The sequence below is a fragment of the Ailuropoda melanoleuca genome, chromosome 12, assembly GCF_002007445.2.
Source record: "Ailuropoda melanoleuca isolate Jingjing chromosome 12, ASM200744v2, whole genome shotgun sequence".
Lineage (NCBI taxonomy): Eukaryota > Metazoa > Chordata > Mammalia > Carnivora > Ursidae > Ailuropoda > Ailuropoda melanoleuca.
In genome coordinates this window covers 27,477,372-27,505,369 of record NC_048229.1, presented here as the reverse complement: position 1 = coordinate 27,505,369, position 27,998 = coordinate 27,477,372, and the positions used below count along the sequence as shown (strand labels likewise).

Here is a 27,998-nt window from a genome sequence, read left to right as displayed (position 1 = left end):
TGCTGGCTTCCAAGATTTTATTGGGAATGGCTGCTATTGACCATTTCATGGATCGGTCCTGGAGGGCTGTGACCTGCGGGTCTCCCCGAACCACTGCAGTGTGGTCCCTGAAATGAGCAGTCAGGCCCAGGGAGCTGCCTTGGCTCTGGCCCCCGGCTGCCATCTAACCAGGAGCCCAGTAACTCCATCTTAACCGTGTTGAGCCTTGGTCCTCCCAAGAGCTGCCCTTCTCCAGCTCCAGCAAGAGGCCTGGGTCGTGACCCATCGGGCTGTGATGGGCTCTTCCGGAAGCTGGTGATGGGGAGTGGAGGCCAGACAGGCTGCGGGGGCTCAGTAAGGGAGGGGATTTCTATTTCCCTTCCCAGACTCACATGGGTTACAAGTAGAGTTTCCTCTATAAATTCCTTATGCTCCCTGGGGAAGTTTTTCCCGACCCCTTCACCAATGGCCTCAGTGCGTCATGCTCACGTGTCCTTGGGTGTTCCTGCCCATCATGGGCTGGGGCTGAGGTTCCCCACTTCCAGTCTCCGACTGGAATGGGTTGTCATCCAAGGCATGGTCCAGGTTATTGGCCAGCCTACAGTCGGGCCAACCCTGGTAGGGGGGCCAACCACAGTGCACCTGCCTCCAGCCAGGGGCCGGAACCACGTGCAGAACAAGGTTGCAAGGGCATGGGTGCGGCGTTGGCATGAACAGCAGCCTCCGAGATGGCCGGCACCCTCATTGCACCACTGGTCCCTGAATGAGGATTCTCAGCCTCGCCACAAATGTCCTTTCAGCTAAACACTTGGCCATGAGGGGCTGTCTTGTCCTTTGTGGGGTGTTGGGGAGTATGCCTGCCCTCCCCCCACTACGTCCAGGAGTTCCCAGCAGCACCCTAACGCTTCCTGACATTGCCAGGTGTCCTGGGGAAGGAGAGGGAGCTAAACCTCCCTCTGCTGGGAATCACCGGGGGCCCGTCCGAAGTTCCCTCCGTGACATCTGCATCCCCAGAACCAAGGCTGCACACTGCGCCGCACGTCGATGACAGTCCCCAAGCTGAAGGGCTCCATCCCGCGTGGCAGTTTGCAGGAGATGAAAGCCTGATCACGATGACTGACGCACTGCTCCAGGGATCACCGTCCTCCGTCCTGACTCCAAGAGAAGAGCCGGTGGCTAGAACCGTTCAGCAACCGATGTCCAGGTGAGGCTTCATGAGCCGAAGGGCTGCCAGTCTTCTGTGGGTCGTTTTATTCAGGGGCATGCCAAATAGCCTTAGGACACAGAGCGGGACACGTTATTCCAGGCCACTGCCGTGGCATTCCGATCCACCTGGCCTCCTGCCTTATTCCCGTAATTTCATTATCTAGTACTTCCCACCGGGAACCAGGCTGGACTCCAAGTTACGCACCGTCGTCGGTCCCTGACCTGCGCCGACCCGTTCAATCTGGGGGATACTGAGGCACCAAGACATTGCACAAGTTGCAGAATCCCATCACAGAACTGGCAAGTGACAGAGTTAGAACTGGAGGCCCGGCAGAGTCATTCCAGATTCTCTCTAAGCTACGACGGCCTCACTGGACAGAGGAGGAAGTCGGTCCTCAGGGACTTACCTGAAGTCACCCAGCTAGCGAGGACAGAAGGTACGGCCTCCTCGGCGTTGCACGCTAATTGCACACATGGGGCACAAAGGAAATGTTTCCACATTTTCTAGCTTATTTGTCCAGCCAAACTGTGGACCTCAATCACTGACCCTCACTCCCACCTCCGAGCCCCATGCCCTGCGTCCTTCAGAACCAGAAACCCGTCTCTCACCAGAGGACTTGAAGTTTGCAGCCGGGATGACTCAGCCCCTTGCAAAGCAGCCTGACCCCGGCGTTCCCCAGGGCGTTGTTGGTCAGATAAAGCTCCGTCAGGGTCTGGCTGACCCCGAGGGCGGAAGAAAGATCCTCACAAGCTTTGGCTGTGAGGCCGCAGCTATCCAGCCTGCGGGAGACAAGGGGTGGTTGAAGAAACCTAAGGAGCTGTTTTGGAGAGTCTCTTGCAAGGGATTCAGGGTGATGTTTTGGGGGGACCAACTGAAGAGACGGTCCTGGTTAAGGCCAATGTGGTGACAGAAAACATTTAAGAGAGGATTAAAGGATGCTTGTCAGTTCACACTCCACCTCTCTAGGATACCCTCTGATTCTGCAGTCAAGTATCCACTTCCCTTCCTGGTAATTCTACCCCAGTTTCTCATTGAAATCCCAGTCTTAGCCCATCTGGGGTTCACACCATCCCTAAGCTCAGGACCCAGGCCTGAGTTGGTTAGTTTCCGTGTCTCCAGTTACCATGAATGGTTTCAGCTGGACAGAGGACCCACCCAAAACCGGTGAATGAGAACCATACTCGATTCCTGGAGGTTTTCTTCCAGAACTTAGACCTGGTAAGTCCTCCGTAGAGCTGCAGGTGTTTTGCCACCAAAGCAGGATCAAGGCTAAACTTAGTCAATAGAGGAACCAATACAGCAGCAAGTATGGAAGAGAATAGAGATCAAGACTCCAAACTCCTAGATCAAGCCATGCCTGAAGCCAGTATCCGTTCACTAGTCAATAAGCCCTCCTCTTTTTTTTTTTTTCGCCCAGGAGCCAGTATGAATTGGGCTGCCACCTGCCCCAACAGTATGCCATCTGATTCTCTCTGATTTCTGATCTGCCTCCCATTGTGTTTCCTTCCTGCATTCTCTGCTGTTACAAGAAGACCGGGCACCATTCACTGAGGGCCAATTGTGTGCTGAACACCTTGCTAAGGGCTTTGTGCTCCCTCATTTATTCCTCACAGCAATCCTTTGAAAGAAGTACTATCACAGCTGGGATGCGAAGCGGAAATATTTTAATCTTCGTTTGGCTGAAGCTGTGAGGCAAGAGATACCAGCTTCCAAAATGGGGTAGAAGACAGCAGCTCCGGACTTGCAGAGGAAGGAAAAAAACCCAGCTTGGTGATACAGAACTGCCCACATCACAGGTGCAGAGGGTCAGGAGAGGAAGGTTAGGGTGAGACCCGAAGAGGAGCGGGGGACTGTGCAAGGAGGTTGACCCAGATTCCACGTCAGGAGACTGGGCAGTCGGGGTACTTCCGGGGGGCTCCCATAAGAACGCGCATGCGATCCCCATGACCGAGGTGGCGTTGGATGCCTGCCTGATGAAGGAGATACTGACATTCCGGGACCCTAGCAGCACCAATAAGGGTTAAGTGCTGTCCCTGAGTTCCCGTCTCCGATGCCCACCCACCCAGGGCCCCAGATAATCGAGAGACTCAGAAACCACCACGACAGAAACAGTCCCTCAGGGTGGGGGCCAGGCAGGTTCCGGGGAGAAAAAGGGAGGAGGACGGGACAATTCACATTTGACTGGAATTCACATTGAAGCAGATTGAGTTTTTATTCTATAAAGATCACTGAAGAGCCACGCATCCACACAAGTAAATGTCAACAGAAAAGGGGAATTTTACAGAAAATGTTTACAGGCCACGAGCAAAGGGAAAGTGAGGCATTTTATGTTTGCATCCCACAGAGAACAAATTCCACTGCGAGCTGTTCGCAGCGTTTCTTTCCACCTCTCCGGGCTCCTGGTGTCTTCCAGAGCCGTGGAGGGACAGCCCTTCCGTGAAGAGAGCACAAAAGACAAGGATGCCCCACCACCGTCACCCCACCCGTCCCGACGCCCGGGGCTCACCATAGTTTCTGCAGCCTGCAGGTGGGGTGTCGCAGCCCCTCGCACAGCGGCCACATGCCCGTGTCCCCCAGGTCATTGAAGCTCAGGTCCAGTTCCCGAAGGTGGGGGTTGACCCGGAGCACCGTGCAGATACCCTCGCAGGTGGCCGAGCTGAGCCTGCAAATGCCCAACCTGGAAGACAGGACGCCCCCAGCCCAGCTGCCTCAGTCCGCAGACGTCCCCAGGGACGGCTCCCCGGTCAAGCACTCCCGGACAGAAGAAGGGAGAAGCAAGGGGCAGGCGGGTGGGCAGGCAGAAGGAAGAGAGAAATAAGGAAGAGGGGGGCAGGAGGGAAGGAACACGGGACTGTTTGGTTTGGGTTGGGTATTGGACGGGGGCCAGTGTAGGAGCGTCCCGGGGCTGCTGGAAGGAGAACCCACGCTGGCAGCTCACATGGCAGAAACTGTCTCACGGCGCTGGAGGCTGGGAGCCTGGGTCCCTCCACGGCCCTGGAACCTGCTCCAGCCTCTGCCCCGGGGATCTCTGGAGTTCCCTGCCCCGTAGAAGTGTCACCCCGATCTCTGCCCCCATGCTTACACTGCATCCTCCTGCGTGTGCACTGTGTCCCAATGTCCCTTCTTCATGAGGACACCCTGCTCCAGCAGGGCCCTCGCCTGAGCTAATTTGTTTTTTTAAGATTTTATTTCTTTATTTGACAGAGAGAAAGAGCACAAGCAGGGGGAGCGGCAGAGGGAGCAGGGAGCCTGATGTAGGACTCGATCCCAGAACCCTGAGATCACGACCTGAGCCAAAGGCAGACGCTTCACTGACTGAGCCACCCAGGCGCCCCACCTGAACGAATGTTACCTGCAATGAACCTGTAATGGGCTGAGTTGTGCCCTCCCCAGTTCCAACATTGGAGCCCTAGGCGCCAGTTTCAGAACACGGCTGCATTGGGAGATGAGGCCTTACAAGAGGTGATTCAGTGAAAACACTGTCCACCCAGACCCAACACGAGGTGTTGTCCGTACAAGAGTAACTCTGGACACACAGACGGGTGTGCACAAGGGAAAGATCGTAAGGACAGTGACGAGGGGGCCGTCTGCAAGGCAAGCAGAGAAGTCTGACAACAAACGGAGCCTGCCGACATTGATCTCCCAGCTTCCAGCCTCCGGAATCCTATTTCCACAGGAGGTCACCTTCTGAGGGCCTGGAGGCAGGGCCTTCCACACATTTTCCCAACACATGGACCCATAACAGCAAGTGATTTGCATGGGCCTCCCTTTTTATTTTATTTTATTTTATTATTTTATTTATTTTAAGTAATCCCTATACCCAATGTGGGGCTCAAACTCGAGACCCCGAGACTGGGGTCGGATGCTCTTTTGACTGAGCTGGCCAGGCGGCCCAACAGCAAGTGATTTGCAAGCATCACTTCCTTTGCTCCTGGCCATAGCCGCTGGGAGGAAAATGCTGTCATACCGGTTGTACAACACCTGTGAGCTCCTAGGCCTGACAGACAGACAGATGCCAGGCACTGCTCAAGGTCACACACCTGGGGCCCCTTGGCCGCTGTCCATGCCCTTGCAGTCCGAAGACTATGTGGGGTTTAAGAGAGTCCGAAGTGCTATATCTCATGGTATAGTACTTTTCCCCCTAATTTTCAGAGATTTCTGGCTGTGATAGAGCTCCCATACCGTGAAACCCTGAGCTCTCCTTTCTTTGGAGGATTAGTGTGCATGTAAGCGTCTGGCGGGCCTGCTGAGTCCGAACAAGAGAAGGAGCCCAGCCTCAGTCAGTAAGAGCCTCACGGGGGTAACTGGACCGATGTGTTCTAAAAATAATTTTTTTTAATGCATCCTAAAATTTAACGACAGAATAAATGTCTACAGATAACAGAAAATCTGCAAAAACAAAAAGCCAAAGACAGAATCTTCCTAACAGTGGGGCACGTGACAAACTATAGCAATTACAACAGCAGGAAATTAGATGAGGTGCACAGAGAGGGGGAGAGGATAGAATCAAATACAATATGGGGGAGGGGGCTCCGGACTGGCTCAGGCAGCTCTTGAGCTCAGGGTCTCAAGTTCAAGGCCCATGTTGGGTGGTAGAGATCCTTAAATAAACTCACAAAACAAAAAACAACCCCTCCCCCCCACAACCACAGTATGGGAAAATAGCTTACAATAGGACGGGCATTTCAAATCAGCAAGGAAAGCATGGGTCCTATATTAAATGGCATCGCCAAAATTAGAGAAAAAAAATTGAACCCTGCCTCACCACACATGTAAACACGAAGGAGAAACTGAATACACCTGCCATGTTCTTCTAGCAAAGGATTTCCTTTTATCTGTTTTAAGTTTATTTTTTTTAGTAAACTCAACACTGAACGTGGGGCTTGAATTCAAACGACCCCGAGACCAAGAGTCGCCAGCTCAACCCACTGAGCCAGCCAGGCGTCTGGCAAAGGATTTCTTAGACTTATCAAAAGAATATAAATCATAGACATACATATGGATTTGACCTCAAAACATAAAGATTTCTGTTTGATGAAAGCATCCACAGACCATTTGACGGATTGGTGACCTACTGAGAAGACATTTCCAAGGTAGGCAGTCCACAAAAGATCAATATCTGAAACAGGGAACATCTGCACATCGAGACAAATATAGGACACACACCAAAGAAATAAATAAATTACACAAATAGGCGATTCACAGAATGGGGAAACCAAAAAAGCTGATAAGCACATGAAGAGATACTCAACACTGAAATGCCATCTAAGAACATTTCACACCCACCAGGGTTTTAAAGATAGAAAGTTGAATAACCCTAAAGATACCAGCAGAGTAGCTTTCCTAAATTGTGGGTGGAAGCATAAACTGCCGATCTTTCTAGAGAGCTGTTCTGAAGGGTTGAGATATCGAGGATGCAAATTCAGGCTGAGTGTGCGACTCTGCCCCAGGGTGGGATCTCACTGGGGTTCAGAAAGGGACCCGGCTGAGAAGGAACAGCGGGGGGCGGGGGGGGCACGGATCCAGAGCCTCTGGTGTGTGCAAATGGTGGCAGCCAGGTCTGCGCGAAGGAAGGCTGAGATGCGTCTACACCAGGCAAGTGCATCCTGAATGTTTAATGGTAAGTGGGGCGGAGGGGGTGGGGAGGGAGACACTGGTGAGATGTACCGGTTATGTCAAATAGAGTCAGGAGTGCCTGCAGATGAGCTTTGAGGGCCAACGACGGAGAGAAAATTAAAGCAGAGGCGTGAATGGGTCCATAGTGATGTTGTGTCCCAGACGCAGTGGAGAGAAGAATGTGAAGAAACAGGGCACTTCCCCAAACGTAACAAAAGCAATAGAAGGCACGCCATTCACAATGTCTGGAAAGGAAAAAAAAAACCTTCCAGCTTGAACAACATCAGATAGTAGTTGAGGCTCTTGTAGGACAGACAGACAGACTCTCCTCTGGGACTACAGAAAAAAATGATTTTCTGAAAATTGACAGCCTTCTGCATTTTCTTTTTTACCTTCGGTGTATTCTTGCATTCACTCACTTAAAAATATGTTAACTGACCTGGAATTAAAACAAAAAAATTAATAAAAAATAAAAATAAAATATATACATTTCTAAACACCCCTGAGCCAAGTCTTACACTGGCCACCAGAGTATAGAGCTGACACGGCTTCTAAACTTTTGGAAGATCACACACATGCACACAAATGACAACTTTTAACGAGTGATGCTGAGAAGCATAAGACTGAATTAAATCCCCAAACTAGGAATCGAGACCCTATTCAGGGGTTAGGGAAGGCATGCATGGGGAAGAAGCATTTGTTTTGTCTTGATCCTAACAGATGAAACAGATGTCATCAGGGCGAAAGGGGGATTAGCAAAGCAGAAGGGCATCCCAGGAAGAAAGACCTGCTTGTGCAAAGGCCCTGTGGCAGAAAAATCTTCGAGGCAGATGTAGCTAGAGGTTGGGAGCAGAGGGGAGTGAGCGTGACCCAGGCAGCCCAGACCCAAGAGCAAAGATTGTGGATTTGGACTCGGATGATGGTGAGCAAAGCAGGACTCACCGGACAGTCTGGAGGCTGCACTGCGGATGCCTGAGGCCCTCACACAGCAGCAGCGCCCCGGGGTCCCCCAGGTCATTCAGGCTTAGATCCAGCTCCATCAGGCTCCGGTTCACGGCGAGGGTGGAGGCGAGCTCCTCACAGGCAGCCGCGGTGAGGTGGCAAATCTTCAACCTGCAGGAAATCCAATTCAGCGCGCGTCACGGAGTGTTTTCCCCACCATGCCAATGCTACCCTTTCTACCCCCAACTGCACAAGCAATAGCTTCCAAACAAACAACGCAGTTTTTTAAAAATGGGCAAAAGCTTTGAATAGACATTTCTCCACAGAAAAGAAACGAATGATCCAAAATCACGTGAAAAGATGCTCGGCACCCCTAATCGTGGGGAAAATGCAAATCAAGACCAGCACGAGATACCACCTCACAGCCATCCGGATAGCTATTATAAAAAGTAATAATAAAAATTTTTAATAATTGAAAAAAAAAAGAGCCCCCAAATCACAAGCGTTAGCAAGGACATGAAGAAACCGGAAACTTTACGCATTGCTGGTAAGAATGAATAACGGTGCCGTGGCCGTGGGAAACGAGATGGTGGCTCCGTGAAAAATTAAAAGGAACCACATGGTCCATCCATTCCACTTCTGCTTACAGAGCCCAAAGAGTTGAAAGTAAGGGCTCAAAGAAATATGCGTACCCCAATGTTTCCAGCATTATTCAAAATAGCCAAAAGCTAGAAGCAACCCAGGTGTCCATCAGTGGATGATTGCACGGATAAACGAACTATGGCTTATCCACACAATGGAATGTTGCTGAGCGGTAAGAGGGAAGGGACCTCTATTTTTTTTTTTAAGATTTTATTTATTTATTCGACAGAGATAGAGACAGCCAGCGAGAGAGGGAACACAAGCAGGGGGAGTGGGAGAGGAAGAAGCAGGCTCCCAGTGGAGGAGCCTGATGTGGGGCTCGATCCCGGAACACCGGGATCACGCCCTGAGCCGGAGGCAGACGCTTACTGAGCCACCCAGGCGCCCCGGGAAGGGACCTCTAACACACGCTGCAGTGGGGATGAACCTGGAAAAGAGACTGAGTAAAACAAGCCAGTCACGCGCGCACACACACACACACACACACATACACACAAATACTTTGGGATTCTACTTACATGAAGTATCTACAGTGGTCAGATTCATAAAGACAGATAGTAGAATGGAGGTTGTTAGGGGCTGGGGGAAGGAGACGGGGAGTCTGTGTTGAACAGGCCGTCTCAGTTTTGCAAGATGAAAAGTTCGGGAGATGGATGGCGGTGACAGTTGCATGACGGTGTGAATGTGCTTAGTAAGACGGAACTGTGTGCTTCAAAATGGGGAGATGGTAGGGGTGCCGGGCGGGTTCAGCTGGTAGAGCGTGTGACTCTTGATCTCTGGTTTGTGAGTTTGAGCCTTATGTTGGGTGCAGAGACGACTTTTAAAAAAAAATTGTAAGACGGTAAATTTTATGATATCTGTATTTTATTTTATTTTTAGCACGAAGCATTTTCTTGGCTAAAATAATCAAGAAAATACAGAACAACATTTCTGTGCCCAGCACGTGTGATTCCTCAACCTCTCTTTGATGCTACCACCAGCAATCTGTAGTAGTGTGTCTGGGGTGCAGTTAGCGCCTCAACTGATGGAAATAAAGAGCAGGGGAACACTACTGTCCCTCAAAGATGTCCTCTGTTGACATTTAGCATAGTGTCTTCCTATATATAGAAAGGAAAGACAGAGACAGAGTCCTGATTTTACCACGTGAGTCCCTGGATTCAGCTGTGCTTGAAACCAGTATTTCCCTCCGGACTTCTTGGGCACGGAAGCCAACAAATTGACTTTTATCTTCAACCACACTGAGATGGGGAGTCTGTCACCGGCGACCACGGGAGTTTTTGTGGAAGACTTTATTTTAGGGGGCTCTATGGTGCTTGTCACTGATGCTACGATCCCCTTGATATTTATTTATTTATGTTTTATTGTAGTAAAATATATACAACATGGGGCGCCTGGTGTGTATAGATACAGATATATATAGATATAAAGCATAAAACTTACCGTTCTAACCTTTTCTTTTTATTTAGTAATCTCTGCACCCAACCCAACATGGGGCTCGAACTCACGCCCCTGAGATCAAGATTCACACACTCTTGCAACTAAACCAGCCCCCGTTTTAACCATTTTTAAGCGTGCGACTCAGTGGCATTAAGTACATTTGCACGGCCGTTAAACCATCACCACCACCCACGTCCAGAACTTTACATGGTCCCAAACACAGACTCCGCACGGTTCCCCATTCCCTCCTGCCCTAGTCCCATGGCAACCACTGTTCTACTTTCGGTCTGCATTTGACTCTTCCAGGGACCTCATAAGCGGAACCACATCATCGTTGTCCTTTTGTGATTGACATTTCACTTCACATCATGTCTTCCAGGTTCATCCATGCTGGAGCATGTGTCAGAATTTCATGCTTTTTTTAAAGACAGAATAATATCCGGTCGCACATACATGCCATATTTTGTTTACCCATGCACCTGCGAATGAACATTTGGGCTGTCTCCGCCTCCGGGCTCTTGCGAATAAGGCTGCTACAAACCTGGGCGTACAGATAGTGGGTGTGTTCTTATTCATCCCTCAAGACTCGCGTTTTAAGTCGGCGCCATGAAGAACTCACCAGAGGATCTGCAGCCTGCACCCTGGGTGCCTCAAGCCTTGACACAGGAGCCTCAGCCCCAAATCCTCCAGCACGTTTCCCGTCAGGTCCAACTCCACCAGATGTCGATTGGTGCTGAGCACAGAGGCGATCTCCCGGCAAGCCCCAGCCTCCAGCTGACACTTCCTCAACCTCGGGAGGAAAGGGACGTTGAAGAGGGTGCCATCTTCCTGTCCCCTACCCTGGCCCCTTGACTCACCCAACACAAACCTGCACACGTGTCACTACAGCTCAGAAATGAGCAAGGCTTCATCATTTCCAGCAAGGAGCATCCCATCGCACAAGACAGAGGGGTAAGCAAGCTCTGCTTCGCACCAGCAAAGGTGGTGCCATTGAGGCACGAGTGCACCACCATAGCTCAGGGTGGGGTCTCCAGAGCTCAAGACCTGGGTGTATCCATCTCTGCCCCCCACTCGCCCTGCGCCCTCCAGCACCCTGTCAGCAAGTCTGCTCCATGTCTCAGGAGCTGCCTCTGTGTCTTAGGTTCACTGCCTCTAAAATAAGGATGATAATTGCACCTGCTTCAAAAGGATTGTATGTCCTTTACTGAAGGGACAGGGTGTAGAAACACGCCGGGCACACAGTAGGTGCTCAGACAGTGAGCTACAGGTTATGAAAACCATCACGGGGGAGGGGACGCCTCACTCAGGTTTGGCAAACCGTGCACGGTCAGGGAGGACTCTCTGGGGGAGTTTGAGATGGTTCCGGAAGGCTGAGCTGGAGTTCACAGGCAGGAACAGGATGAGACAGGGCGGGAGATAGTAGAAAACCCATGTGCTGGTCTCTGCGATCCCCTTCCCCACCCCTGCCCTGCCCCATTCCTGACACCCCTGAAACCCGCTCCTGAAACCCCTGCAGTTCCTATGTGACAAGGGCGCTAGGAGCGTCTCTGGTTCTAAGGGCCGAGCTCCCTCGTGGGGCTGGGCCCCAGAGAGACCACACCAGGATGAGGGGCTGGCAACGTTCAGCCCTGCCCCCACTCTCCTCCAGAGAGGGGGAGGGGCTGGAAATGGAGTTCACGATCTGCGGGCCACAAGAGGAAGTCTCCATAAAACCCCGAGAGCGTAGGGCTCCGAGGTTCCAGGCTGGCGAACAGGTCCACGCCGGGAGGGTGACGCACCCCAGCTCCGTGGGCAGAAGCTCCTGCCCAGGGACCCTCCCAGACCCCTCCCCACGTGGCTCTTCCTCTGCCATAGACCCCCGCCCTTTACCATATCCTCTAACAAGCGCCGAGGTGCTTCCCGGAGTTCTCCGAGCCTCCCTAGGAGACTCATCAAACCCAGGCAGCTTCAGAAGCCAGGTGACAACCGGGATGCGTAAGGGACTCTGCAGCAGGGCGGCCGAGAGGGGGCAGTCTCAGGGGACCAAGCCCTCACCCGTGGGGCGTGACCACCTCCAGGTAGATGGTGGCCGAACGGAACTGCAGGGGACGGTAGGACGCCCCACGGGTGGGGGGTGGGGCAGAGTTGCCGCACGTGTCTGACCAGAAGTGTCAGAAGGGAGTGATGCGGCCCCCCCGGGGGACGCTGGGGAGGGGCTTGTCTACAGCCGCGGCCTTGCAGCCGGAGGGGCGGAGACTCACTGGATCGCCTGCAGCCTGCAGCCGGGATGCTGGAGCCCCTCGCAGAGCAGCCTGACGCCCGGCAGGCCCAGCCCGTTGCAGCTGAGGTCCACCCTGGTCAGACTCCGGTTGGCCACCAGGGCGGCCGCCAGGTCCTGGCAGGCGGAGCTGGGCACACAGCACCTCTTCAGGCTGGGTGGGGGGGAGGGAGAAGGGCCAGGTCACCACGGTGGTCACTTGGTGGATTCTGCCCCTCGTCCTTTGTCTCCCTCCTTCCTTTAGTCTATACCTCGTCTCCCCTTTTCCCAAAGTAAAAGAAAGGAGATCAGGGGGTGCGAGGGGGTGGGGGAGGGGGAAAGCCGAGGGCCTGCTGAGGGCTAGGGGTGTTTCTTTCTGCTGCGGGGAACATATTCTGGAGCTCATGGTGACGTTTACACAAGCTTGCGCCTACACGGAAGAAAAACCGCCACTGAGTTTTCCAGTATGTCAATGATACGTCAAAACATAAAAGCAACAAGAATGACATAAGACGTCTTGGTGCTTTGCAGGGAAGGCAATGCCGTCACAGAGGTGCCCTTAGAGGGGAAGTCGAGACCCCTCCTCCTGGCTCTGCTCGAGGCTTTCTTGGAGAAGGAGGTGCCGTGGGCCCCGTGGAGACTTGCCCATCTCTGTGTCTCTCCCTGAGCCACAGGAAAGAGAGGCTGATATCAGGCCTTGACCTGAGTGAGTTGGTGACATGTGTAATGTAAGTTCTTGGCATGGTTCCTCGTACACAGCACGGGTTCAAGGAAGTACGGATTTATCATTCTGTCTTTGGGACCAGGCGATGTCCTGCTCACAAAATGGTAGCCTGCTTTGCTGGGCGGGATCCCCATGTCTGCCCTTCAGGGCGCGCGCTCCGGGAGCAGGGCTGTGCTCTGGTCAGGATCCAGACACCCCCGGTTCCCTCAGCTGGCTGTCATCTCATTTCTCTAACCCTCGCCTTAATATCACCACTTTGGAAACAGCACGGTTGAATATGCAAAACGTAAATTTATCATCTTCACTGTTCTTTCTTTCTTTACTTTTTTAAGTAATCTCTACCCCCAGCGTGGGGCTCGAACTCATGACCCCGAGATCAAGAGTCCNATCAAGAGCCCCCCCCCCCCACCCGCTCCTCCGACTCGGTCAGCCCAGCGCCCCTGGCACCGGACTGTTTTAATTACTATGGCTTCATGCACCCCACTTGGAAATCAGGGAGTGTGATTTCAGGTAGGAAGCCTGGAAAGGAGGAGATGAAATAAGAGAAGGGGGAGATAATGATGCTGGAATTTCTACTGACTGCTTCTGGTAGGTATGGGCGGAGTCGTGTCCCCCCCAATTCATACACTGAAATCCTAACCCCCCAACCTCCAAGTGTGCCTGCATTTGGAAATAGGGTCTTTAAAGAGGTAATTAAACTGAGGTCACCGCTGTGACTGGTGTCCTTACAGAAAAAGGAAAGACACACACACACACACACACACACACACACACACACACACGTGAACACACTGGGAGGAGTCGGCCCAGGGGAAAGCAGCCCCGCCCACACCTGGACCCGGAACCAAGCAGCCCCGCCCACACCTGGACCCGGAACCAAGCAGCCCCGCCCGCACCTGGACCCCGAACGGTGAGAAAATGAGTTTCTGTTGTGTAAGCCCCCAAGTCTGGTGCTTCGTGAGGGCAGTTAGAGCAAGCACCACTACCTAGTCTTTCCGCGGAGCCCCCCGGAAGGTGGGGTGCAGGCCCGCCTGCACTCACCTCAGGTTCTGAAGCTTGCAGCCGGGGTGTCTGAGCCCCTGACACAGCAGCCTCACCCCCCGGCTGCCCAGCGCGTTGCGGTACAAAACCAGCTCCGTCAGGTTCGGGTTGGTGCTCAGAGCGGCGGCAAGCTGTTTGCTGTAGGCCTCCGGCAAAAGGTGCTTCTCGGGTCTGCAAGGAGGGGACACAGGACAAAGCCTCGCTGTGCCGGACGCCGTCACCTCGCAGTTTATGAAGCACTGTCATCTTTACTGGTTACTTTATTCACGTGGGCTCCATGCCGCACTCAGGGCTTGAACTCCCAACCCTGAGATCAAGAGTCGCACACTCTACGGACAGAGTCCACCAGGTGCCCCTCATGTATTTTAAATATTCCACTGTAATTATTATTGCTTTTTAAAAAAAAAAGAAAAAAAAAGCATTAGCAGCCCACGCAGACAGGGCAGGAAATGTTCAGGCTTTGCTCCTTGGTTTAACACCAGGGAGCCCTTGTCCACGCCCTCCCCTGCGCTGGTCTGTAGAGTGCGGCCCCAGGCCCACGGCAGCAGTGCCTGGGACCCTGGCAGAAACAGAAGCCCCACTTCACCAGAGATTCCGGGGACGTGGCCCAAAATCTGTGTTTCACAGACAGCCCCCCGGGGGTTCTGCTCAGGTTCCAGAAACACAGGTGAGCCTAGTGGTTTTATGCAAGTTCTTCCCTTTCTTCCCAGCTAATGAAAGTGCAATGTTCTCTACCGGAGATCCAGAGCCAGAAATCACGAGTCTGTGGCCTGGGAGCTGAATTCCTCCAGTAATTTATAAATCAGGAGCCTCACACAAAAATAGGGGTTTCTACACTTTTTTGAAAAACCAAGTCCGGCTGCAAGGGGACCTTATGAGTAGGAGGCAGCCGCAGGGCGCCCTAACCATGTGCCTGACAGCCCTGTTCCTGAAACCTGAATGCTCGGGGTGGCCGGCCTGCCGAGAGCCGACTCATTACCCTGAGCGTCACAGCTTGAAACAACACAGCTGGTTATCTTCTAGTTCTGGAGGTCAGAAGTCTGGAAGGAGTCTCACAGGGCTAGCGTCAAGGTGGACTGTCTTCCTTCCAGAGGCCTCGCATCCCTTGGCGCGTGTCTCACCTGGATAATCCAGGTCAGTCTCCCCCATCTCAAGATCCTGAATTTAATCACACCTGCCAAGTCCCTTTTAACCTGGAGGTGACATATTCACCGATTCTAGGATTAGGGCACAGGGGTCTTTGGGGGGGGGCATTATTGTGCTCCCCACTCTGGCCTTGGCAAGCATTTGCATTTATAATTCCCGCTTACGGGAGAGTAGAAAGTGTCTCTGTTGGTGTCTGTCCCTGGTTCCTGGCACAGAGCCCCTAAAACTGTTGTGATTTCCTAAGTGGTAAGAGCACTAGGCCCATCTCTTGTTCCAATATGTGGTCTTTGACCCTGTCCCTGACCCAGGGCTCCTAAATCCTTTGGACTCTCTGGGTGAGAGGAGAGGCTTTTGTTCTCATGAGGTGACCCGGGGTGAGCTTCTGCTGACCAAGGCCAAGCTATAATTAGAAGCTTTGCACTTCCTACGGAATTTTGGGAGATATTGTAATTTTGGAGCCTCTAAAATCTTTATGACAGTCTCTTCCTCTGAATCGGTCTGGGATTGAGAACAGGCAGACTCACATGGCACAGGGTATGACATGAGGCCGGTAAGGCTCGTGATTTACTTCTAGTTATATAGTCTGTCCTAAAACCTAGGTTTAGAGGCGCCCGGGTGGCTCAGTCGGTTAAGCGTGTTACTCTTGCTTTTGGCTCAGGTCATGATCTCAGGGTCGTGAGATCGAGCCCCACATTGGGGTTCACCCCCAGCATGGAGTCTGCTTGAGTTTCTCTCTCTTGCTCTCCCTCTGCCACCCCAAATAAATAAATAAAATCTTAAAAAATAATTTAAAAAAATTTTTAAATAAAAAACCCTATGTTTATAGTACATATATAATTATACATATAACTATATATAATAATTATATATAATAGATAATAATATATATAATTATGTGTGAGAGAGAGAGATAAATAAATAAATATGGGACCCCAAAGCCCTAGAGGCTTTAACCACAATGGAGCTGGTGGGTCTAACAAATCACTGTACTCAGAGTGTCTACGCTGTTACGAAAATGTCATGAAAAGGTGACATCTAACATCTGTTGGCTTCTGACCCTGTATGCAACCCAGCATTGAGCCTTTACAACGAACCTGAAAAGGTAGGAGTTTTAATTTCATTTTCTGTCCAGAAACACCGAGGCTTGACCAGCAGAAGTGACAGCTCGTGAGCGGTGGAGTCGGGATGCTAACCGGTGTGCGTGTGATTCCAAGCCCCGGGCCCCTGACCTTCACCCCCTGCTGCATCCTGGAGCGTGCTAACAGAAGGTCCGAGGCACGTGGCCCCACATTTAGGGCACATTTAGGGCATCTGGGGCAGGGAAGATCCTGCTTAGCAGAATTTTGCCTCCACGTGGGATGAAGAGTCGTGCAGAGCAGGGCAGAGTGGGCAAGTGGAAGTAAGCCTCCAGTCAGAGTGGGATGTCCGCACATCGATCCCTACCACCTGTACCCCTGGCCCTAGGACACCTCTCCTTCCTAAATGTTCCTATGGCTGCCTCATCTCCTCACTGAGGTCAGTAGCGGACATTTGGTGAGCAGACTGGGAGACCCTGGGGGCTGACACCCCAACTTGACTGGGTACAACTCAAGACCCATGCTCCCCTGCCCGAGGAGGGGCTGGGGCATACCTCCAGGTCCCATTAGTGACCCGCCCAATGATGTTCCCTCTGTTGGCTGCCTCCCTTCCTTCTCTTCTCTACTGTCTGGGGTCACCTCCGAAAGAAAGTGCTCTGGGGGACCAGGATATGCCACCCCCAAATATGCCACTGTGGCATAAGGATTATTTTGAGTTTAAGGCAAACGAGATTCAGAAAGAAGACTTCCCAGAACTTCCTTTATGTGACACTTCTGAAAGTGAGGACTGCCATAAATCCCTTTCCTCGGCAGGTTTTATGGCAGAGAAGATGGAAATGTGGTGCCACTGGGGTTCAGAACACACTTCCCCAAGAGGCGGCACCTCAGATGTCTTGAGCTGAAGGAGTGTGAGAAAGAGGCAGAGGCAGGAGGGTCCCTGACCCCCTACCCCACCACCATCTGGCCCTTCTTCCCTGAGAGCAGATCAGTCTCGCACGTGAAGGGTCTCCTCCCTGTACCAGAAGGAAGGGAGGCAACCTGACCACTAGAGAGTGAAGTCCGGGCCACGAAACCTAGGTAAACAACCTTGTTACTTCTTCACCATGGACTGCTCCCCAGCCCAAAGCCCTTTGTCTTGTCAATTCTTTTCTTTCTTTTTTAAGTAAACTCTATGCCCCATGTGGGGCTCAAACTCATGACCCCAAGGTCAAGAGTCACATGCTCCACTGACTGAGCCAGGTGCACCCCTAATTTCAGAGATCTTTCATTTTATTTATCCATTTCTTTTTATTTTTTTTATTTTATTTTATTTTTTTTTAAAGATTTTATTATTTATTCGACAGAGATAGAGACAGCCAGTGAGAGAGGGAACACAAGCAGGGGGAGTGGGAGAGGAAGAAGCAGGCTCATAGCAGAGGAGCCAGACGTGGGGCTCAATCCCATAACGCCGGGATCACGCCCTGAGCCGAAGGCAGACGATTAACCGCTGTGCCACCCAGGCGCCCCTATCCATTTCTTTTTAAAGATGTTATTTATTTTAGAGAAAGCATGCGAGAGCAAATGCACATGATGTGGGGGAGGGGCAGAGGAAGAGGGAGACAAGCAGATGCCCCACGGAGCGGAGAGCCCCACGCAGGACTCGATCCCAGGACCCTGAGATCAAGACCTGAGGCGACATTAAGAGTCGGACGCTTAACTGACTGAGCCAGCCGGGCACCCCTAATTTCAGAGATCCTTTAACGTAGCTCTCTATGTAACGGCATGATAAAGCTGATTTGGAATTGAGCCTGACATGTCCTCAGATGGCCTGTCAGTTCTTTACAAGTTGATGGTCTTTTATCCGAATGTATGAGAGCTTCGTGCCCTGGTACAGGCTCCCAGGCCCATGTGAAAATTCAATAAACTGTGTCTGCTTTTCTCCTGTGAATCTGTCACATGTCAGTTTAATTCCTAGGCCCGCCAGAGACCCAAAGAGGGAAGAAGAGAATATTCCTCCCCTAGAGATCCAAGTCAGACCTGCACAAACATGTCAGCCCATTAGCTTCCCGCATATTTCTGCCTTCCCACAATTAACCTCTGGAAAAACTCAGTGTCCTTTTCCTTTGNCCGCCAGAGACCCAAAGAGGGAAGAAGAGAATATTCCTCCCCTAGAGATCCAAGTCAGACCTGCACAAACATATCAGCCCATTAGCTTCCCGCATATTTCTGCCTTACCACAATTAACCTCTGGAAAAACTCAGTGTCCTTTTCCTTTGTCTTGCTACTTCTCTAAAAATGTATTGTTCTTGTGTTACAGATTCTAACCGGCCGTTGAGTTACTCCTCTCTGAGGATTCCCAGGTGTAAGTGAGGACGAACTAATAAACTTTCTTTTTATTTCTTTTATGCCTAACGCAGGGCTTGAACTCATGACCCTAAGATCAAAAGTCACATGCTCTACTGACTGAGCCACCCAGGCACCCCAGAACTCATAAACATCTAATAACGTCTTTGTTTTTCTCTGTTAATCTGTCTTTTGTCTGTTTAATTTACAGGCCTCCATACAAGGCCTAAGAGGGTAGCAGGAAAAAGGATGATTTCCCTTCTCTATTTTACTTACATTCAGCTCTTCGTGCCTAAGATTACCATTCGGGGAATCCAAACCAACACAGAGCCTTAGCCGAAAAGCCAAAAGAATCACTTCCTCCGAGCTTCCTTCCTCCATCCCCCCCTTCATACCCAGCCCTCCAAATCACTGTCTCTTATACCACCCTGTTTTATTTTCCTTATAATGCTTTTCTCTACTGAAACTACCTGAATGATCATTTTTTGTTTGTTTGCCTGTTTATGTATTTACTGTTCTTTGTCTCTCTCCCTTCCCATTAGGATGTCTGGGCTGGCAGGGCACTGCTGGTCTGCTCACATTGTCTGCACCCTGTAGAAAAGCACCCTTGATAATATTTGTGGGCTGGATACGGTCTCCTTGACTGGGGTCCCGACTTAGTCCAAATGAGTTGTTTAAGAGCAGGACACTCATCTGGACACTGTGGACCTTTGGGGCCAGACCATCCTCTGTGGTGGGGGGCCATCCTGGGCACTCTGGGGTGTCTTTGCCACATCCCTGGCCCCCACCCTCCAAATACCATAGCACCCCCACTTCCTCTAGTTGTGACGACCCAGCATTTGTCCACATATTGCCACGTATGTCCTGGGGTGGCGGCCACACCAGCCCCAGCTGAGAACACCAACCTGGCCGAGAGCAGGAACCTGGAGAGCGAGCCCCACCGAGTACTTACGACGGTGCCGGTAGCGTCTGGGGCCCCGGAGCCCGTCTCCCCCCATCGTCCTCGTCCGTGCTGTAGGCAGCCCCATGCAAGTGCAGCACCAGGGCGTGCCGGCAGCTCTGCACGCAGAAGGAGGCAATCACGTGCTCCATCTTGGTGGCCATGTTGCCCACCACGACCACCTGGAAGTGGCTCAGCGCCTGCCGGATGAAGCGCTCCTCCTGGATCTCGTACAGGCAGCTGAAGAGCTCCAGGGCGCCCTGCCGCAGAGTCGAGCCCTCGCTCTGGGCTTTGCCTTGGATGCAGCGCAGCAGCTCCGCCTTGACGTGAGGCGAGACCTTCCAGCCAAGGCTCTTCTCCAGGTAGCTCCTCGTGTCCTCGTTCAGGAGTCCGAACAGGAAGCGGACGGTGAGCGCCACGAAGCTCCGGTCCGAAAAGCCGTACTCGGCCAGCAGCCTGGTCACGTTCTGCTCCGGGCCGGACCCCATCTCCCCGGGGTCCAGGAGGTAGTACATGGCCGCGAAGAGCTCCTGGAAGCTCAGGTGGATGAAGCTGTGGAACTTGGCACGGTGGATGTCTTTCTGGAAGATGTTCACATTGAGGAAGGAAGACACGTCCGCCCCGTCGAGGCCGTGCTTCCGGAGGTCCCGCTCCTCGAACAGGACTTTCCGATTCCAGAGGCCGTCGGCCGCCAACGAGCACAGCCCTCTCTGGTCGGGCAGGGGCTGGAGGGTCGGGCTCCCCGGCTTGGGCTGCATCAGACTCAGGAGGTAGAGCACGTACACCGCGGTCGTGGTCCTGGACGTCTGTCTCAGAAGCCCCCCGTCCTCCAGCTGCTGCTTGAGGCAGGTGCAAACGACCCAGCACACCATGGGGACAAAGCACAGAGTGAAGAGGGGCTCGTTGTCCCTCACGAAATGGAAGACCTGCCGGGCCTGCTCTGCATCGTGGAAGTACTTGTAGAAGTACTCCTTCCTTTCTGCCTCAGAGAAGCCCAGGATCTCCACGTGCCTGGGGTGCTCCAGCCAGCGGTGGAGCCTCTCCAGAGCCGTGGGCCTGCTGGTGATGAGCAGCGACAGCTCGGGCAGCAGCTTCTTCCGAATCAGGCTGCAAAGGAGAAGCTCTGTGGGCCGCTTCTCCTCCCAGCAGAGGCACCAGGGGCCCTGAGGGTCGTGGAAAGAGGGTTTTAGCTCATCAAAGCCATCAATGATGAACAGGAGACGCTCGGGGGCTCGGACGAGCTCCTGGAGGGGCACGCTGGGCTCAGGCCAGCAGCTGGAGATGAGGTCTTGGGCGCTCTGCTCGGCGGTGCCCTGGTTCATCTCCCTGCAGTTGACGTAGAAGACGTAATCGAACCTGTCCTGGAAGAGCCTGCCGTCAGCCCAGTCCAGCATCACCTTGTGGGCCAGCATGGACTTGCCCATCCCCGCTGCTCCCTGCAGGACCACCGTGCGTGGCGGCTCGGGGCGCTCCTCGTCGGGCTCAAAGAGGGTCTCCATCTGGATGAAGCTGGCCTGGTGTCCCAGGGTTCTCGCCTGGCCCCAGCTCGTGTCCAAGAGCTTCTGCTGGGCCCGCATGGGATTTGAGTGCTCCTTCACCAGGAGAAGGCGGGTGTACCTGAGGCTGAGGTTGACGCATTCCCCCAGGCGTGCATTGCGGTCTTCCATCAGCCGGAACTTCCTGCGGACATAGTCCCTGTAGGTTTCCTGGGGATCTAACGGAGAGGAAGGAGGGGTCCGTGGGAGACTCATCAGCAACCGTTCACAGATTCATGAGTCAAAGCCAACCGCGGTCTGCTGCCTACTTGTTCCACAATATCCATGGGACGGTTTTTCTGGATGGAGCCCAGGAACCGTGGTACTTCTCTATAAAGATCTCCCCTTTGCTTGGGAAGCAGAGGCACTGACGTGGAACTGTCCTGAGGCACAGTGTTCTATCCTTGCTACTCAGACGGTGGTCCCCGCCCAGGAGCTGATGGAAGACCACAAGGGCATCTAGGGAGCATGTCGGTCTCAGCCCCCGGTTCCCTCGGGCCTCCCAGTGAAGAGACACTGAAATCCCGCCCCTTGTGGGCTCACAAGGACCTGGTGGGAAATGCAAACTTGAGCTCCACTCCCCACCTACTGAATCAGAAACTGCAGTTCTAACAAGACTGCTGCAAGATTTGCATGCATGTTTAAGTTTGAGAAGGCAGTGCTGCCACGTTTTCTGTGTCCCCTTTGAGAAAAGGCAGATAGGTACCTGCACCAGAGAACTTATCCGTTCCATAAATTCCGTGCTTAAAGTCTCTTTGGGAATTCTACTTGGTGTAGAAGTGACTGCATAATCCAGAACAGCGGTGCTCAGCAAGGTGATGGTGTCCCCCCACCCCCGCGGGGCTTTCTGGCAAGGTCTGGACATATTTTTGGCTGCAGCACCTGGGGGGTGGGGGCAGGCTACCGCCACCTAGTGGGTGGAGGCCAGGGATGCTGTTCAACGTCTTACAGTGTCCAGGACGCCCCACAACGGAGAATGGTCCAGCCCAAACTGCCAGTGCTGCCCAGGTAGGGGGACCCTGGTCCAGACAAAAATGTATCCTTTTATATTTGGATGTCAGCAGAGCCCCCCTAATGCTGCCCTAAGGAAGGTAAACCAGAGATCTAAATTTGATCCCAGGACTCTCTCAAAAGGAACGCGTGTACTCTCTTATTTGTGACCGTAGTAAAATACGTAGTAAATATTTAGCATTTTAACCATTTTGAAGGGTTTGATGGACTCAGTGACATTACATCATTCACAACGCTGTGCAGTCATGACCACTAACCATTTCCAGAACTTTTCCATCATGCTCAATGGAAACTCTGTGCCTACGAAACGCTAACTCCTCATTCCTCCTCCTCCCCCAGCCCCTGGCGGCCACCGTCCCACTTCCTCTCTCATGAATGTGATTACTTTAGGGACCTCATGTAGGTGAAATCACACAGGGTCTGCCTTTTTGTGTTGGCTCTTTTGACTTATCATAATGTTTTCAAAGTATATCCCTGCTGTAGCAAGTATCAGGATTTCATTCCTTTTTAAGTCTGAATAATATCCCATTATATGTATATATACCATATTTTGTTTATCCATTCATCTTTTGGTAAAGTAGTTTTATTAGCTCCCTTAATGCATATTAATACATATTAATACTTCTAGGTTCATAAATACACCAACCGTCCTTCTCTTTTGTCAACAGAGATTGTATTTCATGTAGAAAACATTTTTCAATTGAACAAAGATAATTGTGACAGTAATGTTTGGATTCTGTAAAAGTCTTAGTCTTTTCCTGTAGAGAAAGTGTTCTTATTTTGAGACACAGAGAACATTAGGAAAATAGAAAAGCTTAAAATAAGGACGAGAACAAAGACGGTGTTACAATATATTGGCCATGTGCTATGCCCGGTGCATTAAGGTGCCTTGAAAGGGTGTCCAAATCATGGGGGTTATTGCTGACGGTGGTGCTGTCTGTCCAGCAGCCTATGCTCATTTCTTCCTTGCCAACAATCCTGATTCTATTAAGGTAATGGGTGCTGGTCCCTCGATCCCAGTGAATGCTGTCCCTTCACAAGCCCCAGGGGATGAATGTTGGCTAAACCAGTCATGAGCAATCTCATTCCCTGTTTCCAGTGGCTGGTCTGGGAATGTGCACCAGTCCCGACCAATGGGGGGGGATGGCCACTGGGAAGGGGGAAGCTTATTGATTTTATTACTGAATGAATCAATACTCTCTCAAGGAAGAAATCCTTCTGTCTCTCTTTTCTCCCCTGCTTGGAATTCACTTGCATGGTTTGGCTGCCATCTTGCAACTGTGAGGTGACAAGTCTCAGGGTAAATGAACCAGCAAGAAGTTGGGGCTTTGACGGTGTTGTTGACCTACAACATCAACTCTGCAACCACCCAGCCCAGGAGTTCCTATTATAAGCAAACATCAAATAAACATCTTTTTTTTGCTTGATCTACTCCGTTGGAGTCTGCTGCGTGTAGCCTTGTGCGTTCTACAAGCTACAAGGCTCATAGCTCACCTCTTCTTGGAGCTCCAGGAAAGACTTCCAGAGAACATGCTGACTGGCTCCCCAGGGAGGACGGGCCACCAGGTGGAGTACCTGGAAGAGACATTTTAGGAGATCAGCAAGCATTTTTCTGGCTAGCTCACAATAATATTAGCTACTGTGCACACCTGAAACGGATATAACTTGTATGTCAATTTTAAAAATATTAGTGACTGTTATGTCAAACTGTCTACACGATAACTCTCTGCCCACCCATGGTCACCTCACATGCACTGCTGTTGAAAACACTGTCCTTCATAACCCGCTCTCCTTCCTCGGCACACATCATGGTGATTGGCACCTCCCTCCATCCAACAAATGCCCTCAGGCAGGAAGTTGTGTCAGCTTGGATTCTCTCCCTCTTCTTCAGTCCTCGGCTGTGTCTCATCCATCCATGCACCCACCCACCCATCCATCCATCCATCCATCCATCCATCCAACAAATATACATATACTTGGCACTGGTGTTATCCAGGCAAATTTTGCTCGCATTGGATACACAGCAGTAAACAAGGGCTCTGTTCCACGGACCTTACATTCCAGTGGTGTGGGGAGTTGAGCACATAAAAAATAAACACTTCAGAGGTGCCTGGGTGGCTCAGGCGGTTAAGCGTCTGACTTTGGCTCAGGTCATGATCTAGGGGTCCTGGGATCCAGACCCACGTCCGCTGCTCTGGGGTCAATGCAGAGTCTGCTTCCACCTCTCCCTCTGCCCTCCACCCACTCATGTAATGTCTTTCTTGCAAATGAATGGATAAAATCTTTTAAAAATAAATAAATAAACACTTCATATAACTTCAGATAATGATGAAGGTTGTATCTACAATTAAACTAGGGTACACAACAGAGTGCTTGAAAGTAGTATTTTAGTTTGGGCGGCCAGGAAAGACTTTTCTGTAGATGTAAGAGCAAAAATTCCAAGTGCTTCCTGGGCATCTTTGAGCCTCACAGGACCCCAAAGTGTGAGCCTAAGTGTGAGTTCGGGTGCTCTGGCCAGGTATGACCCCACCTGGTGGGAGCCTGTCCCACTAGGTGCTGGTTTTCCTAGCAGAAGTAGACCAGCTGCCCCCCACCTCATCCCCATCTCCTAGACCTACTGTACCTCACCTGGTCCTCATTCTCACAAGTTCCAGTTCCCTGCTAGCCCATGAAATCAAACAGTCAATCTCATCCTTTTTCAGGAATCACAAAGCACGCATGCTCCTGTGTCTACAAAGCCTGCCTCCCACAGCTCCTGCTGGTTCACTGTATTCCTGAGTGCAGCCCTGCGAGACCTGCGTGGTGCGTGGGGTCTCCTCCCCTGGGCTGTGAGTACGTGAAACCGTTGTCAGTCTCATATGTCCTGTGTTTGGTGTCATGTGTTCAGCTATCTAAAATCATTTAGAGTGGGATATCCCTCCTTCCTCAATGGGTTGAATGGGGGGGGTAATCAGAACAGAGTATAAGACACTTAATCTAAGATTTGAATGGCAAGGGGCCAGATACGTGAGCAAAGGCGTTCTAAGCCGGAAAAAAACCACAGCAAGTGTAAAGGTCCTGGGGAAGAACACAACAACACAAAGAGGAATGAAGTTGGGAGTGGAATGAGCTTCAGAGTGAGTGCTGGGTGAGTTTGGACAGGCTCAGCCAGATCTTGTGGGAGCCGGTTGAGGAGTTTGGATTACATTCTATTCTCAACAGGAGGCCCTTGGAGGATTCAAAACAAGGGAGGAGAATGATTTAATCAATGGTTGTAAAGATTATCCTGCCTGCTGAGTGGGGAAAGCCTGTAAGGGGGGGGGGTGATGGGAAGCAAAGCAGAGCTGGGGGCAGTTAGCCAAGTGTAAAGTGGGTGCCAGCAGTGGGAGACAATGCTTGGAGGGGGAAGTACTGGGATTTGCGAAAGACCGGATGTGTGAGGTTTTGGGAAACAATGACTGAGGGGATGCCTAATCACAAATGACAGCAATCAGACTTCACACTCATTAGGATGGCTGCTTTCAACAAATATAACAGAGGGGGCACCCGGCTGGCTCAGTCGGTGGCGCATGGGACTCCTGACCTCAGGGTGATGAGTTCGAGCCCCACGTTGGGCATAGAGATGACTTTTTTTAAAACTGAAAAAAAAAAAAAAAGACACGAAAACCTAGAGATAGCAGGTGTTGGCGGGGATGTGGGAAAATTGGAACCTCTGTGCACCGTGGTGAGAATGTAAAACTGTGCAGGTACGATAGAAAACAATGTGTTCCTTATATATGAAAATAGAATTACTATTTGATCCAGCAATTTCATTTCTGAGTACATACTCAGAAGAATCGAAGGCAGAGCCTCGAAGAGATAGTTGTACAGCCATGTAAACAACAGCATTCCTTACAATAACCGAAAGGTGATAGCAACCCCAGGGCTCATCAAGAGATGAATGAATTAAAATGTAATGTGAGTGTGTGTATTTTTCACACGATGGAATATTATTCAGCCTTAAAAAGGAAGGAAACTCCGACACCTGCTACAACATGGATGAGTCTTGAAAACACTGTGCTTGGTGAAATAAGCCAGTCACAGAAAGACACTCTGTGACTCCCCTTCTAGGCACTTAAGAATACAGTGAACCAGACTCTTCATATCTAGAAGAGTCCGATTCATTTATAATAATTTCGTTCTGTGGGGCACCTGGGTGGCACAGCACCTTCGGCTCAGGGCGTGATCCTGGCGTTATGGGATCGAGCCCCACATCAGGCTCCTCCGCTATGAGCCTGCTTCTTCCTCTCCCACTCCCCCTGCTTGTGTTCCCTCTCTCGCTGGCTGTCTCTATCTCTGTCAAATGAATAAATAAAATCTTTAAAATAATAATAATAATTTCGTTCTGTGAATTTTACCACGATTTTTTTTTAAAAGTGATCAGTGAATAGTACAGCTGACAGACATCAGAGATGTCCTACCTTGTGTTTTCTGAAGCGTGCCCTGAACACCACCCACATCCAAAGGCACACTCCTGGTGCCCCAAACCTGCTGGTCTTGGATTCCACCTTCCCAGCAGGGTGTCTGGATGATTCCCACACATTCAACCTGCGAGAACCACTGAGCTAGTCCAAGCCCTTTTGTCTTGCTGATGAGGCAACAGAGGCCCAGAGACATCCACTGATTGCCTAGCACCACACAGCTGAGAAAAGGTTGAGTTTCAGACCACGGGGCTGCCCTTCGATGAATTGGAAGGACACAGTCTGAAGCAGGATGCTTGCCAAAGTCATCAGTTGTGACCCTGGGGAGAGGTTTAGGTCTTGGGGGGGGCACTTCATACCTGTGTATTATTTGAATTTCGTATAAGCAGTACATAGAATTTCTATGAGTAAAACAATTGTATGAGATCATAGATGGATGCATTTATCCTTTTTTTCTTTATTGCTGATAGCGTTTTGATTTCCATAGGTGTCCTTGAGTAAAGATGGGACGCAATCTCACACTGGCGCAGGCTGAGGCCCCCGCAGAGTTCTCCGAGGATGGAGACAAGGAGAGAAGGGGCCACCTGGGCCCGGATCTGGGGAGACCTCTTGTCATCGCACCTCACCAGCTCGGGAGTCTGCCGCTGAATTTCTACAAATTACAAGCCAGTGGGCATCACACTGGGCACTTCAGATCAGCCCTTCGGCGTGTTTGCACCACGGAGGGTAGCAAATGCTACAAACCAGGGTCTCTGTTTTCTCCTCCACGCCGCATCCAACAGCAGCTTGTACCACTGCGCGTGGCCTGAAACACTGCATGTGTTATCCCGGGAGCTCTGGTCTGGGGGCAAATCGTGTTTTTCTGAGCCTCGGTGTCCTTACCTCTGTTAACAGGGTTGATCCTAAAAATATCTCGCACACAGCACTACAAGCACAGAGCGCGTCCTTGTGCCCCGTGGATACCGTGTTGCCAGCGTCGCGACTGTCTCACAGGATAGCAGGTACAGTAAGAGAAATCGGGGCGCTGCAGAAGCCAGCCAGGGTGGCTGAGGGCGAGGGGCAGGCCGGGGGGGAGGAAAGAACTCGCACACAGGGTAGTGCCCCCAGGGTTCTGATGGCGAAGCAGGGATTTTCCAGGCAAAGACGGCAGAGCGAGGGCGCCGCGGGCAGAACGCAGCGCGAGCAAGGCCAAGGGCAGAAGCGAGACCCGGGTCTCGTGCGCGGCCACCGTCGCCAGCGGAAGGGCCCCCGCGGCTGCGGCCTCCTTACCCCTCAGCGGCTCCTCTCTCTGTCCTCTCTCCCACAGGTCCCGCCGGTTGATGCGCTGGAAGAGGCCCAGCGCCAGCGGCCAGGCGGCGTCCGGCCCGCAGTGCGCCACCAGCAGCCGCGCGGTGTCCAGGGGCCCGGCCGGTTCCAGCCGCCCCCAGGGGATCCTGCTCGCCACCGCCTCCGTGCCCAGGTACAGCTTGAACTTCTTCAGCTCTACGGCCTCCAGCTCTTCCAGGTAGGCCGAGAGGCGACAGAGGCCGTCGCTGGCTGGGGCTCGGGGCATGGGGGCGTCGTGAACCGCGCAGGGCAGCAGCGGAGCCCCGGGTGTGTCGGCCCTAGGCGAGCGATGCCAGCATGCCCACCGTCCGCTCCTCCGGAGGCCGGGCTGCAGGAGCGAGAGAGGCAAGGCCTAGTGTTGAAATAGAGCTTCCTCCCG

At 51.9% G+C, this 27,998-nt stretch overlaps 1 protein-coding gene across 4 annotated transcripts; it reads right to left on the bottom strand.

Annotated features, from left to right (window-relative positions):
- NLRP12 (NLR family pyrin domain containing 12) lies at nucleotides 1-27,994 on the bottom strand. Of its 4 annotated transcripts, XM_034639562.1 has the most exons (11): nucleotides 27,563-27,994; nucleotides 23,349-23,429; nucleotides 19,321-21,022; nucleotides 13,825-13,995; nucleotides 12,064-12,234; nucleotides 10,443-10,613; nucleotides 7,745-7,915; nucleotides 3,693-3,863; nucleotides 1,795-1,965; nucleotides 1,593-1,646; nucleotides 1-1,253 (listed from the first exon to the last, which is right to left on the bottom strand). In XM_034639562.1, the coding sequence occupies exons 1-10, from the start codon at nucleotides 27,843-27,845 to the stop codon at nucleotides 1,607-1,609; spliced, it is 3,132 nt and encodes a 1,043-aa protein (XP_034495453.1). In that variant the 5' UTR covers nucleotides 27,846-27,994; the 3' UTR covers nucleotides 1-1,253; nucleotides 1,593-1,606. The 4 variants fall into 4 exon arrangements, with proteins under 4 accessions (XP_034495453.1, XP_002928006.2, XP_019664276.2 ...); XM_002927960.4 differs by lacking the exon at nucleotides 1,593-1,646; XM_019808717.2 differs by lacking the exons at nucleotides 1-1,253; nucleotides 1,593-1,646; nucleotides 1,795-1,965 and adding an exon at nucleotides 7,195-7,241 and having other exon boundaries at nucleotides 3,727-3,863.
- Between the last annotated feature and the right edge of the window lie 4 nt (nucleotides 27,995-27,998).